The sequence below is a fragment of the Pelodiscus sinensis genome, chromosome 8, assembly GCF_049634645.1.
Source record: "Pelodiscus sinensis isolate JC-2024 chromosome 8, ASM4963464v1, whole genome shotgun sequence".
Classification (NCBI taxonomy): Eukaryota; Metazoa; Chordata; order Testudines; family Trionychidae; genus Pelodiscus; species Pelodiscus sinensis.
In genome coordinates, this window is record NC_134718.1 from 7,304,911 (window position 1) to 7,317,396 (window position 12,486).

Sequence of the window (12,486 nt, forward strand, 5' to 3'; positions counted from 1 at the left end):
AAAGTCTTTTTGCTCAAAAAGAATTAGAGTGCCTTCATCAGTTCTCCATGCCAGTACCTCACGTTATCCACAAACATGAATATTTCACGACTCTAGAATTTATTATAAAAGTGAGACAGAATATGCTAACAGTCCATCTGGGTGATCTGACTACTCTTGTATTTATTAATGACTTTGGAAATGAGGACAAAATACTTTTTGCCTCTTTGATGCATATACATCACTCATGACAAATATTTATAAAAAATATTTTACCATAATTTCAATTAAAAAAAAAATTCACTTCCTTTTGGAACAACATTTCTAGGAGAAGAGTTGTTTAAGCATTTAAAGGTAATCTATTGGAGCTCTTCTTTGGTTAAAAATCAGATACATATTTTGCTATTTATGAGAAAACTAGCAAAGATGGACAACTAGAAGGAAAAAGATATTTTAACAAATGGTTCCTGTTACATGGCAAATCTTATGTATAAATTCCTTTCCCATTGTTCTCTGGGCACTATAAAGTGATTATGTAGTTGACAGATGTTCGTGACTCAGGGCATGTCTTTACTACCTGTTGGATCAATGGACAGCGATCGATCCATCCAGCAGGGGTCCATTTATCGTGTCCAATGTAGACACAATAAATCAACTGTTGAGCACTCTACTGTTGACTCCGGTACTCCACCAGAACAAAAACTAAGGGGAGAGCATCAGCTGTTGACTTAACTGAGTGAAAATGGTGGCAAGTAGATCTACGTGTGTTGACTTTAGCTATGTTAGTCATGTAGCTAAAGTTGCATAACTTAGATCGACAGCCCATGATAGTGTAGACTAGGCTTAAGTTTCAGATGCCATTTAAAATTTTATGTTCAGTTGTTCATAGTAGATTATTTAAGTTCTTTCCTTTTTTTTATTGGTACTTGGGTTGTAAGTAATGTGGCTTTTATTGAGGAAATCTCTAGACTAACACTTGAACACACTTTTTGTTTTGAAATCCAGGCAGCAGCATAGCCACTCTCACTTCATGGACAAACTAACGCTTTGGTCACCATTCTTTTTTCAGTTTTGAAACTCATTGGGTGTTGAAGGGGAAAGCATTTCACAAACATTCGCACAAATCTTCAGTGCTCCTTATGAAGAAGCTTTTCCAATAGACTTCAATTGTTCTTTCTTCCTTGACTTAATGAAAGGATTTGCTAGTGAGTGTGGATTACGGGTCAGGTGTGGTTGTCTTAGCTTTGTGACACCTGGCCTTACACTACAATGTCTGTCATTCATTGTTATATTTGTTCCCTGCAGGGTAACGATATCATTGCTGCTGCGAAGCGAATGGCCTTGCTGATGGCAGAGATGTCCCGTCTGGTGAGAGGTGGCAGTGGAACCAAACGTGCCCTTATTCAGTGTGCCAAGGATATTGCTAAAGCGTCAGATGAAGTGACTCGATTGGCCAAGGAGGTGGCAAAGCAGTGTACCGATAAGCGCATTCGAACAAACCTCTTGCAGGTAAAAATCTGGGCTAATGTGAAAATAATGCACATATACCCCCTTCCCTGAGTGTGTGTGCTGCTCAGGCTGGATCAAGGCTGGAGAGTGAGTTCATTTAAGGCTGAGAATCACTTGGGCCTCCAGACTCTCAGAAGCTGGGATAGGGAGTCCACAAGTGCATGAAATGTTGATTTTGTTCAACTCCCACTTTGTGAGATCAGGCCCTTTTATTGAGATGGCAGAAAGCAGGTCAGTGTCCTGTAAGACCTTGAAAATTCCACGAATGTCGAGAGGCTAGTTTACCAATCTCAAAGGGGTAGCTGTGTTAGTCTGTTAGAGACATTGGTGATAGTACATTATGATACTATCTATATATTTTTTTGGTTATTCTCTAAGGTGCTAAAGGAGTATTGTTTTTTAAGGGTGTGCTTTGTTCCATTCACCTTGGTCATGCACATAAACTGACTTGACAGGGATGTCTATACTATTGCCAATATCCTAATTAGAGCTGTAAAATCCCAGTGATTCAGTTAACTAGTTAAACCTTATTAAGGGGGACAGCTCCAGGGGGCTGCTGGCTTTTGCATCCAGTCTCTTACCACACATGGGGTTGCAGTTCCTGACGCCCATGGGGCTGGAACAGCCCTCTGCCCGTGGCAAGCCATGGGCGGGGGCTGCTCCCAGGTATTGGCTAACCGGTACCCAGTTTACCAAGTGACCAGTTAACTGGTTCCCCGTACACATCTCTAAAATTAATACAGCTCCAAATCCCTTCCTCCATTCCTGATGAAACAGAACTTTGAAGAAATATTTGGGACAAAGGAAAAGTGAATTTTGCTTTAGCGAAGAGCCACATTGCTAGAATGGTCACCCACGCTTATCGGTAGGGAATGGGAATTAAGTGGCATTACCTTAGGTCATGTCTACATGAATGCTGAGGGTCCAGCAAAAATTTACAGTGCTGCAGTATGTTGCACAATAACTGCCCATTTGATCCCTGCTGCTGCTCACTAAAAGTTCCGGTGTACACTTGACATGGTGCTGTTTCAAGCCACAGCATATCCGTGCACTCTGGGAAGTTTCTAATGTGATGCAGCAGGGTCCACATGATGAGTTGAGTGCATGCCATGCTGGAACACTAGATTTTTTTTCAACCCAACTTGCAGTGCGGTAAGTGTTCCTATAGACATGTCTTCAGTGACATTGTGCAAGGGACCCTTGACGTTTATGTATACGTTTTATGCTTGTATTTGAGCCATTAGCAGAGAGAAACTGCTGTAGAGTTAAGCAAAATCTTAATTTTACTAAAAAATGGAACCTATTGATTCAAGCTAAAAATTAAAATGGTGCACCTTCCCAGGTCTGTGAGCGAATCCCAACTATCAGCACGCAGCTCAAAATCCTTTCCACTGTTAAAGCTACCATGTTGGGCAGGACGAACATCAGTGATGAGGAGTCAGAACAGGTAAGAGTTGCATAATTGAGTGTAATGTAAACCCCTGCTTGTTCACTGATATGGGGGGGGGGGCGGGAAGAGGGCAGTGGGCAGGTATGTATTGAATATATAATCAGATACTGAGAGTTAGCAAATAGGACTCAAAAGTGTTAATATTTAATACATCTTGGTTTTATTCTGCAATTAGCAATCAGATATTCCTCTGTCTCATGGAGAAAACTTAATTTGCTTCTAACCCGATATTGCCTTTTATTTTAAAACAAATGCACAGTCCAAAACCAAAAGGTAGAGCTGTGTTTTTGGCATAAGAGATTATTCATATGCCCTCTGGTGGTTTACAATGAATACTAGTTTAAGAATACTGTTAACTAATGCAGGCAATTATATAAAATCTTAGTTTCAGCTCTCCCTTCTTCATTAACCTGTAACTTCATCCTTGTTTTGTGACACTTTCCCAGTGAGTGCAAGATCTGCACGTCCTTTAAGGGGACCTCCCCCCTAAAAAATAGGGAAATCAAGTTCAGACTCCTGCTGATGGAGCAAACTTTACAGGAGTGGAGGAACCTTGACCACACAGACCTCAAGTACCGCTAGTGCTCTGTTCACGTCAAGATCTCTGTCACCAGAGACCACTAGAGAGAGAGTGGCATCACAGCATCTAGTACATAGAATCCTAGAACTAGGAGGGACCTTGAGAGGTCAACAAGTCCTCTGTCTAGACCATCTCTGACAGGTGTCTGTCCAACCTGCTCTTAAATATCTCCAGAGATGGAGATTCCACAACCTCCCTGGGCAATTTATTCCAGCGTTTCACCACCCTGACAGGTAGGAAGATTTTCCTAATGCCCAACCTAAACCTCCCTTGCTGCAATTTAAGCTCATTGTACATCTAAGGCACTGAAGTCTTCTAGAGGTAGCCTCAACATCTGTCTCGAAGCAGATGACAGTAAGGAGTAAATTTCCATCACCACTGCAGAAGATGACGACAGAGACCTCTGGTCCCAAGCAGGGTTTCCACGGAGGCCCTGAATGATGCTGGTATCACAAAGATGAGGAGACAGTTGTACTGAATTCAGGTACCCATACCCAGAGCGTTACCAATGAAATCTGAGTCCACGTGCTCCTGTGCTATGTTGGCAGCAAAGCTGTCCCCTATGGGCAGCCCGATCTTTTCTATGACCAGCCCTACACAAATGTAGGTACTCTAAAGACCTACTAGTTCCTTGAGAGCCAGGGACAACTCTGTCAAAGAGTGTGGAGGTTTGTCAGCATCAAGAGTCTCTTAGTCACCAGTTCCTGCATTAGTTAGAGCACCATACACGCCCTGATGATTTCTGCAAGCCAGACAGCTACGCCGCTGCCCCTCCGCCCTTTTCCTCACATTGGAGTACATGGAAGAGGATTTTTCTGATTCTTAGATGTCAGTGCAGGGTTTCCTGTCCAGTATATTATGGGATACATCCCTGTCCCTCGTCTACTGACATAATGCAGGAGAATAAACCTCAGGTGACATCCACATGGATGCCTCCACGTATGCTGTTTGGCCCCCCTCACTGGGTCTTGTAGGTGATCTCTGGTCAACAGTTTACCAAGAAATTGTCACATCAGAGGAAAGTGCAGAAAGGGTGTGGCCAGCTGTGGGCGCTCTGCTAATGAGCTGAGCGGCACCTGAATCTCTCCTGGGTGGCTGCCCAAGTGCTCAGCGTATAGAGAACACTGGTGGTAAGGAGGTGAAGAGGAACTAGTAGTACGTGGAGTTGTGTTGCCTTTACCTCCTCCATGGCAAATGCCTTAAAGCGGTTTCAAGAACCCGCAAAGTGAATTGTGGGCATGCTGCAGATTTCCTTTGGAGGGGTTTCAAGTGTTGGACCATATATGCCAACTTGGTTGCAGACTTGGCTATGGATGAGGATTACCATTCTAGGCAACAAAGCTCTCTCAGAGCCTGCAAACTGCAGCTATTGTACCATTTACTTGCAAGAGGGTAGATTAAAACATATTATGGGCTTGCCATGGAACCACAGTTTCCATGTTCTCATCCAGCCCCAAGATCGCCTAGACTCTTTGTGTCCTTTGCAGACAAAGACAAGGGATCGGCAGCTTCAAAACAGAGGTGATCAGAGATCTTCGGTTGTATAAAAATGTGTTTCACCCCCTTCAGGATGATACCATGTTCGCCGAGAGCATGATCTATACCCATAGCCTTATTTAAGAATGTACCAGTTGCAGAGATCTGTAGAACGGCAGCCTGGGCCTTTGTTCCTATGTTTTCTAAATATTATTCCAAGGTGTCTACAGCTAGGTCAGATGCTGCCCTAGGCAGTGCAGCTTTTTCTTCTGTACTGGACTTGAGTCTGAATCTCTCACCTTCTTAAGACCCCTTCAGAGTCAGTCACCTGCTGTTGAACACCCATAGGGACATTACTTTAAGGAGGAGAGGTTACTTGTGCAGTAGCTGACATTCTTTGAGATGCGTGTCCGTTGGTGTGGGGCACAAGGATAGATGAGGTGCATGTGCAGATTTAATGAACACTGCTACCACAAACCTCCAGTGAAAGGTGCAGGCCTACCTGATGTGAAGTACTCCTAAAGGGATATGTCTCAGAGAACTCTAGTTATGCTATACGATGATGAGCCAGAGTAGCCTTCCAAACATTAGCATCGTGTTCCTGTGGAGAGCCTCCAGGCAAGGTGGAATTTTATGTTTCTACCTTAAACAGTTGGTCATCTGCATGTGAAGGCTGTTCAACCTCTTTGCATTTAAGAACTTGAAAGAATAATACTTTTCCTTTATCTACAGGCTACGGAGATGCTGGTTCACAATGCTCAGAACCTCATGCAATCGGTAAAGGAGACGGTGAGAGAAGCGGAAGCAGCATCTATTAAGATTAGAACAGATGCTGGATTCACTCTGCGCTGGGTTAGAAAGACTCCTTGGTATCAGTAAACAGCTGCCAAATAACATTATCTTCTGTAACATAAATTGCCTTTTGGAAGCGGAAGAAATATTTTTAACAGCAAAATGTGCTGTAAACATGAGCTTAAAATTAGCTTATGCCAATGCCCCATTCTAAGGGCATTAATTACAAAAAAAAAATGCATTTAAACATCTTCGGAAAGCATTTGGTGTCCAGCATCTCAAAATTGCTTCCAACACATTGACAATTTTTATTCTTTTTGCTCTTGAAGATTCTCTTTTCATGAATTCTGTAATCTCAGAGACACGCTTCTCATTTATGCACTGTATCTTCCAGTAGTTTCCATGTGGTGATAGACACATGGACTTTACTTAAGCTTGAATTGGAGGTCTGGAACACTAACAGTGTTACTAAGCTGTTTTGGGGGGACAATCAGTGACCGTTAGAACAACCCACCTTTTCAATAAGTTTTCAGATAACTTCTATGGTTACAGAACAGCATTACAAGATATGTGTAGTAAAGTTCATTTACACCAGAAGTAACCCCTTCTTTTTGGAGGGGGTGGGGGAAAAAATCATATCGCTAAAGTCGTCTCTTATGCTGCTGTTACTTTGCCTGGCAATCACATCTGGGCCAGGAAAAACTGAGCTGTCGTCTTTTACTTCCCAGTGCCACCTGTAGTCATTCCAGAATTGTGCATTTTTGTGCTCTACTGAAATGGTGATGGATGTTCATTGCAGATAGTGACAGCTTGACTGTTCAAGTTTCAGAGGCCTTAGAAAAGCACAGACTCTTCCCCCAACTTCAACAAAAATTTGGTTGAATACCGAGTTAAAAATTTGTAATCCACTGAGTTAGCAGAACTTGTCGGTCAATCATGTTCAAAGGAATTCTGTGTGTGAACAAAATGATCAAATAGAACCTAATCAAGTTCCAACTCCTTTCCTTCAAAACCAAGCATGCCCACCCTCTGCCTTTGCACACTTCAGGGTTATTATGGGGAAAATTATACTTTGTTTATTGATACCTGTGCCTCACGGCCTTCCATTCTAAGGATGGAGTACGTGGCTACGTCTACACTGGCCCCTTTTCCGGAAGGGGCATGTAAATTTCATGAGTGGTCGTAGGAAGTAGGAATAAGAGCCTCCGGAAAAGGGCGCTTTTTTCCGGAGGATCGGGGCCAGTGTAGACGCTCTTTTCCGGCTTTTAAAAAAGCCGGAAAAAAGCGGCGGACATTTTTATTTAAATGCCGCGGGGGATATTTAAATCCCCCGCGGATTTCCCTACGACGACTCATGAAATTTACATGCCCCTTCCGGAAAAGGGGCCAGTGTAGACGTAGCCAGGGTGAATGTAGACACACTCCATTTATGGAATCTCTTGGTGTTCCCAGTGTAAGTCTGTTTAGATATATTTTTAATGAGCCATGAAAATGATTTTTAGACTGAAATTCTATAGACAAATTTAAGGATTAATAGTAATTAACTGAATTAGATATTAAATTATTTTTTCCAATTGCATTAAAACAGACCTGGGATGGTTTTTGTACTTCCATACATCTACATGCCTTCATTTTTAACATGCTTACGATAGCTGTTCAATAATAGCTTATGGCATTTAAAATGAAAAGTAATGAGGCTGCTGACATGTTAGAAATGACCTTTGAGTGTGCAAAAACCTTTGCCAACCCGATCATGTATGCCAGCATTGACATCAGAATGGTTCCTTCGTTTCTGTTTGCTGCGGAGTGACACAATGATCATGCTCAAGCTACCTTTGCTGATGTGCGGTTTCTGTTGGTTGATAGTCACAGCAAAGGCAGTCTGTATAGCAGTGTTCAACTACAGTTACTCTACACTTCCTTTTTTTTCTCTTCTGTACGATTATCTAAAAGGGAAGTTTCATATTTAAACTACATTGTAACAATCTGCCTCAAACTGATCATCGCAAGAGAAAGCACTTGTTCATCCCTAATTCACTCCTTGTGTTCTGGTGATGCCAAACACATGGTACTTACTGTCTTTTCTCAGACTCCTCCACCAACTATCTGCTCCAGGAAGGGTGAAGGAGTGGGACAGAGCCTTATCCAGAATGTCTTGCATTTGGTTGGTTTATATCAGACCCTTTAGACTATTATGTAGTCATTTCTATTTAATAGTAAACACTGAATAAGAAGAGACTGTTGAGGGTCTTCTGAATAGTCTTCCCATATTTGCTTTCAAAATAATGCAGGCTTCTCTGTGGGTACATCTGCACATCAACTAGACTCTTGTGACTTGCCCATGTCAGCCAACTCGGGTTCACCCTGAGGCTTGGGCTGCAGGGATGTCTTGTGACTGCGTTCACTTCTGGGCACAGGCTGTAGACTTGGACTCAGGACCCTGCAAGTCCCCTGAGTCCAAGTTGGCTGGCACTAGCCAGCAAGTTATCTAATTGCTGTGTAGACATATTCTGAGATGTTTATCATCACTGTTTAGTTGCTTGACTGGTATTAATGCAATATTACTAATGCCTTTAATACATGATTGTTTATGCCAAAGATCACTTTTTGTTTTTATTAAGGAAAGTTGGGAAAGTTATGAATCATGTTTGCCTTTGATATTTCTTCAGAATGTTTGCTATATAAGTTCTTAAACTGTTTTGTAGGAACTGAAGTATTGTACACCTTATGCAATTTGTGCTTTCTTGAACACTATTGGTCCTGAGACCTAAAATGAAGCAAAAATTTAAAAAGACCTTGAATGTGGGTTAGAAATGTTTTACCACTAATGCTTTGTTTATAAATCAAAATTTGTTGTATAGTCTAATATTTTCAACTTTTTCTTTTTGTTCTCTTAAAACAAAATAAAAATGCATTTGTATAAATGTCCCTTTATGAACTCTTACAGGGATCGAACAATAACAGTTTTTACTTGCAGAAAGAGCATAAATCACCGCACCAGAAATATGAATTTGGAAGGTTAGTTACCTTCTTAGAACTATAGAACAGTTGTATATTGAGTAATAGCTATGCACCCCTCATTGTGCTGAAATAGATACCCTAACAATTTCTATATATTCAGAATAGAAAGATACTCACGACTACTATGTGATGTGGCATTTGGTTCTAATTTGATACCTCAGCATTGGAAAAAATTCAGAAAAGGGCAACAAAATGATTAGGAATTTGGAATGAGTCCCACAGAGAGAGATTAAGAAGACTGGTCTTTTCAGCCTAGAAAAGAGACATATATGACAGAAGTCTATAAATCCATGACTGGTGTGGAGAAAGTGACTTAGGAAGAGTTATTTACTTGTTCCCAACACCTTATTAGCCAGGATGGGCAGGGATGGTGTCCCTAGCCTCTGTTTATCAGAAGCTGGGAATGGGTGGTGGGGGGGGGGGGGGGGGGGGAGAGAGAGAGACAATCACTTGATTACCTATTGTGTTCATTCCCTCTGAGGAACCTGGCATTGGCCACTGTTGGAAGACAGGATACTGAGCTAAATAGACCTTTGCTCTGACCCAGTCTGGCTGCTCTTATGTTCTTAGATTTTTGAAACCATTAATAAGATGTAGGAGTTTTTAACAGATGGAGGATTTAACATAGCTATTATCTGTCATGCATAGTGAAAGAAGCATGCAGTAGGGGTGGTGGTGAAGTGAAATGCTTGGTACTCTGTGCAAATAGTTCATTTACTTTGTAGGACACAATTCCTGATGCCAGTGCAGGAAATAATTCAGGAGTGCTAAGTGCTGTGTGAACCCTATGATCAAGCAAGCTGTTTCAGGCACACGTGTAATCTGAAGTCACAGTGGTTATGTTGAAGGCTGGAGAAGACAACTGGGCACAAGGGAACCCTATGGAAATCCTTGCAAATCCCTGTTCCGCTCCGCTGAAATACCCAATGACTTTGGAGCCAATTTTCACATGGTCATGGCAGGCAGCTGTCAACTTTCACCTACCAACCACTGACCATGCTCAAAGTGACCATCTTGCCTGTAAGTGCCAACAGGCCCCTAGGCCGAGTTGAAGGTAAAGGTGGACAGCTCTGCATTTGCATACTCTTGTAGGAGGAAGGCTTAGTTCTTGGTCAGAGTCCAACTTAGTGTGAGGAAGGCTTGTTAAGGGAAACTTAAGAGTCTGGTTAAGTGCCTAAATTTATACCCTCTCTGGGCATGAGAAGAGGTGCCATCTATCCAAAAATGAGCTAAAACTTTCATGGCTATGGAAAAGTGCACCCATTCTATGCGCTTGGCCTTCTCAAAGTACTGGGAGAACCCCACCAGTTGGCCCAGCCTTTCATATTAACACAATCCCCTGCCCCCTTATTTCCTCCCAGACATATCCCTCAGCCTACTCCTGCACTCCTCCTCCTCCTCCCAGATCTCTCCTGCACCCCTCACTTTTGGACCCCCCACCCTCTGAGCCTCGGGGGCCTCTGTCTACTAGCCATGGGCCCCCCGAAGAGTTAATCTGGCCCAGAAGGGAAGCCTGGAGCCTTTCCCCTCTCTCCAGGGGTGGGAGTGCAAAGGGAACCCAACCCCTGTGAGTGAAGTATCTTTTTCTCCTCACTTAAGGGGGCCTCAAGTGATTTTTCTGTGGGCCATTGGTGGCTTGACCCAAAACAGGTTTTCCTGCCCTGCTTTAATGGGAATGAACCAAGCTCTTAAGTCAAATCCACCTGCTGCCAGGAAGGGGGAGGAATATCTCAGTGGTTTGAGCATTGGCTTGCTAAACCCAGAGTTGTGAGTTCAATCCTTGAGTGAGCCATTTAGGGATCTGGGGCAAATCTGTCAGGGATAGTACTTGATCCTCCCATGAGGGCAGGGGACTGGACTCAATGACCTCTCAAAGTCCCTTCCAGCTCTGAGATAGAAATGTCTCCATATATTAATCCTCATTGTGCACAGATTTGTCCCCCAGCTGGATCCAGTTGTAAGATGCCATCACTGCTAGAATAAGTCCAGTGGCAACTGTATTTATACTGTACCCATAAAAAAATCAGTCATGCAAAAGCTGGTTTACCTACCACCTCCTCTCTTGTAGCCTCTGCTGTGAGCTGGTAGCTGCAACCTGAGGACAATCTTGGGAAGGCTTCATGGAGACCAGCCAACAGGAATGTGAATTTGTGTGCCACCTGAGTGTTAGACTGACCGGGTAGTGACAATACCCACTATAATCAGAGTGCTTTTCACTTAACGCTAAGAGCTAGAGGTGAAGTAGATCACCATTTTAGAGGCAATCAAAGATTTGTCCATGTAAATTTGAGATGGAAAAACCCTTAGCTTTCAGTAAACAATACCTGAACAGCAGCTTGATTTTTTTTTTTTTTCCTTCAATTGGACTGGCAGGCTGCTGGAATTTAAGGAATGGAAATCAGCCAAGTTTGTACCTACAACATAGTTGCATGTTAAGACTATTAAACAGGCTTGCTTTTGTATAGTGCACACCCATTTGGAGATCTTTTATAGGTTGGAGAAAAGGCAAGGTGTATATGCAAAGCAGCATGCCTTCCGGGCCTTTCTGTGGCTCCAAGCCACACTCTACTGGAGCATGCCATGCTGTAACTTCGCCAAATACTTTAGAGGAAATGAACACATGAAGTGCCCTGAAGAGCTAATCTAAATCAAATTCCTAAACTAGCTGATGAGTTATTCTTGGTATGCAGAGAACGGGCTGCTGCTGCTGACTCCTCCCCTTTGCTGAGAGAAACCAATGTTTGGACAGGAATATGAAAGGGGAGTAAAGTAAGTGTGATTAAGCCAGATCAGGAGTGTGTGTCTTTTTAGTAAGACAGTTGGGAGGGCTTCTCCCATTCATTTTGGTAACCCAGCTGCCTGAGAGTCCAGCTATGTTAATGGGAGAGGCTTTCCCACTACTGGTCCCCTGTCTGTACATGGTCATTAGGATTAGGGATGTAAAAGTAGTTGATTTGCAACTACCCACTCCCCTCCCCCCACCGCCTCTATCAGGAAACAAACAAGTGCTGGGAGGAACCGGCTCAGAGGCAAGCAATGCTCCAGCAGCCCAGTCCACAAGGGGTCCTAGCTCCCTGCTGGGACCCACACAGACGGGCTGCTGGACCCAGCCTGGCTCAGTCCTGGCTTGCACAGGGCCAGAAGATACCCCTGCTACGGCTCTGCCATGTAAAGGTAGAAGGAGCCAGGCTGCCTGTGCCCAGCTCTTACTACATTTAAACTGCAGAACCACAGCAGGTGTAGCTCCTTCCCTTAATGGTGTAGTTGATAAAGTGTATCAACTACACCATTATGTGCCTCTTAACAGCCTTTGTTACGATGTGGATTTCACACCCCTAAGTAAAGTAATTGCACTGATAGTGTACTGAGACTAATGCTACACTAGAGGCCTCTAAGACATCTCAGAGTTCCAGCTATGCAGTTCAGAACAGAAAAGGCTTCCAGCACATTTCTTACAGAACGATTGTTTTTTCTAGAGCACTTGGAAATCCTTATGCACTTCCAGTGGCCCTTAAGGGTGTTCTCCATAAGACCTGACTGAGGAATTATGGGCTGAACTGAAGGTTTTCATAGCTCAAGGTAATACATAGATGTTAGTTGATTATCTAGCAGAGTTAACTCCCCTATCTGGCTTGTATTCCTCATTGGTTGAAAGGTAGTTATTACAGTCTCCCTCAAC

The 12,486-nt window shown here is 43.1% G+C and overlaps 1 protein-coding gene across 5 annotated transcripts in view; it reads left to right on the plus strand.

The window, feature by feature from the left end:
- VCL (vinculin) overlaps positions 1-8,710 on the plus strand; it is an 80,209-nt gene extending 71,499 nt beyond the window's left edge. For all 5 annotated transcript variants that reach the window (XM_075935750.1, XM_075935751.1, XM_075935752.1 and 2 more), the window contains 3 exons: positions 1,285-1,488; positions 2,831-2,935; positions 5,727-8,710. In XM_075935750.1, coding sequence (XP_075791865.1) covers positions 1,285-1,488; positions 2,831-2,935; positions 5,727-5,873 — 456 coding nt within the window. In that variant the 3' untranslated portion in view covers positions 5,874-8,710. The remainder of the gene's footprint in view (positions 1-1,284; positions 1,489-2,830; positions 2,936-5,726) is intronic.
- Positions 8,711-12,486: the final 3,776 nt, after the last annotated feature.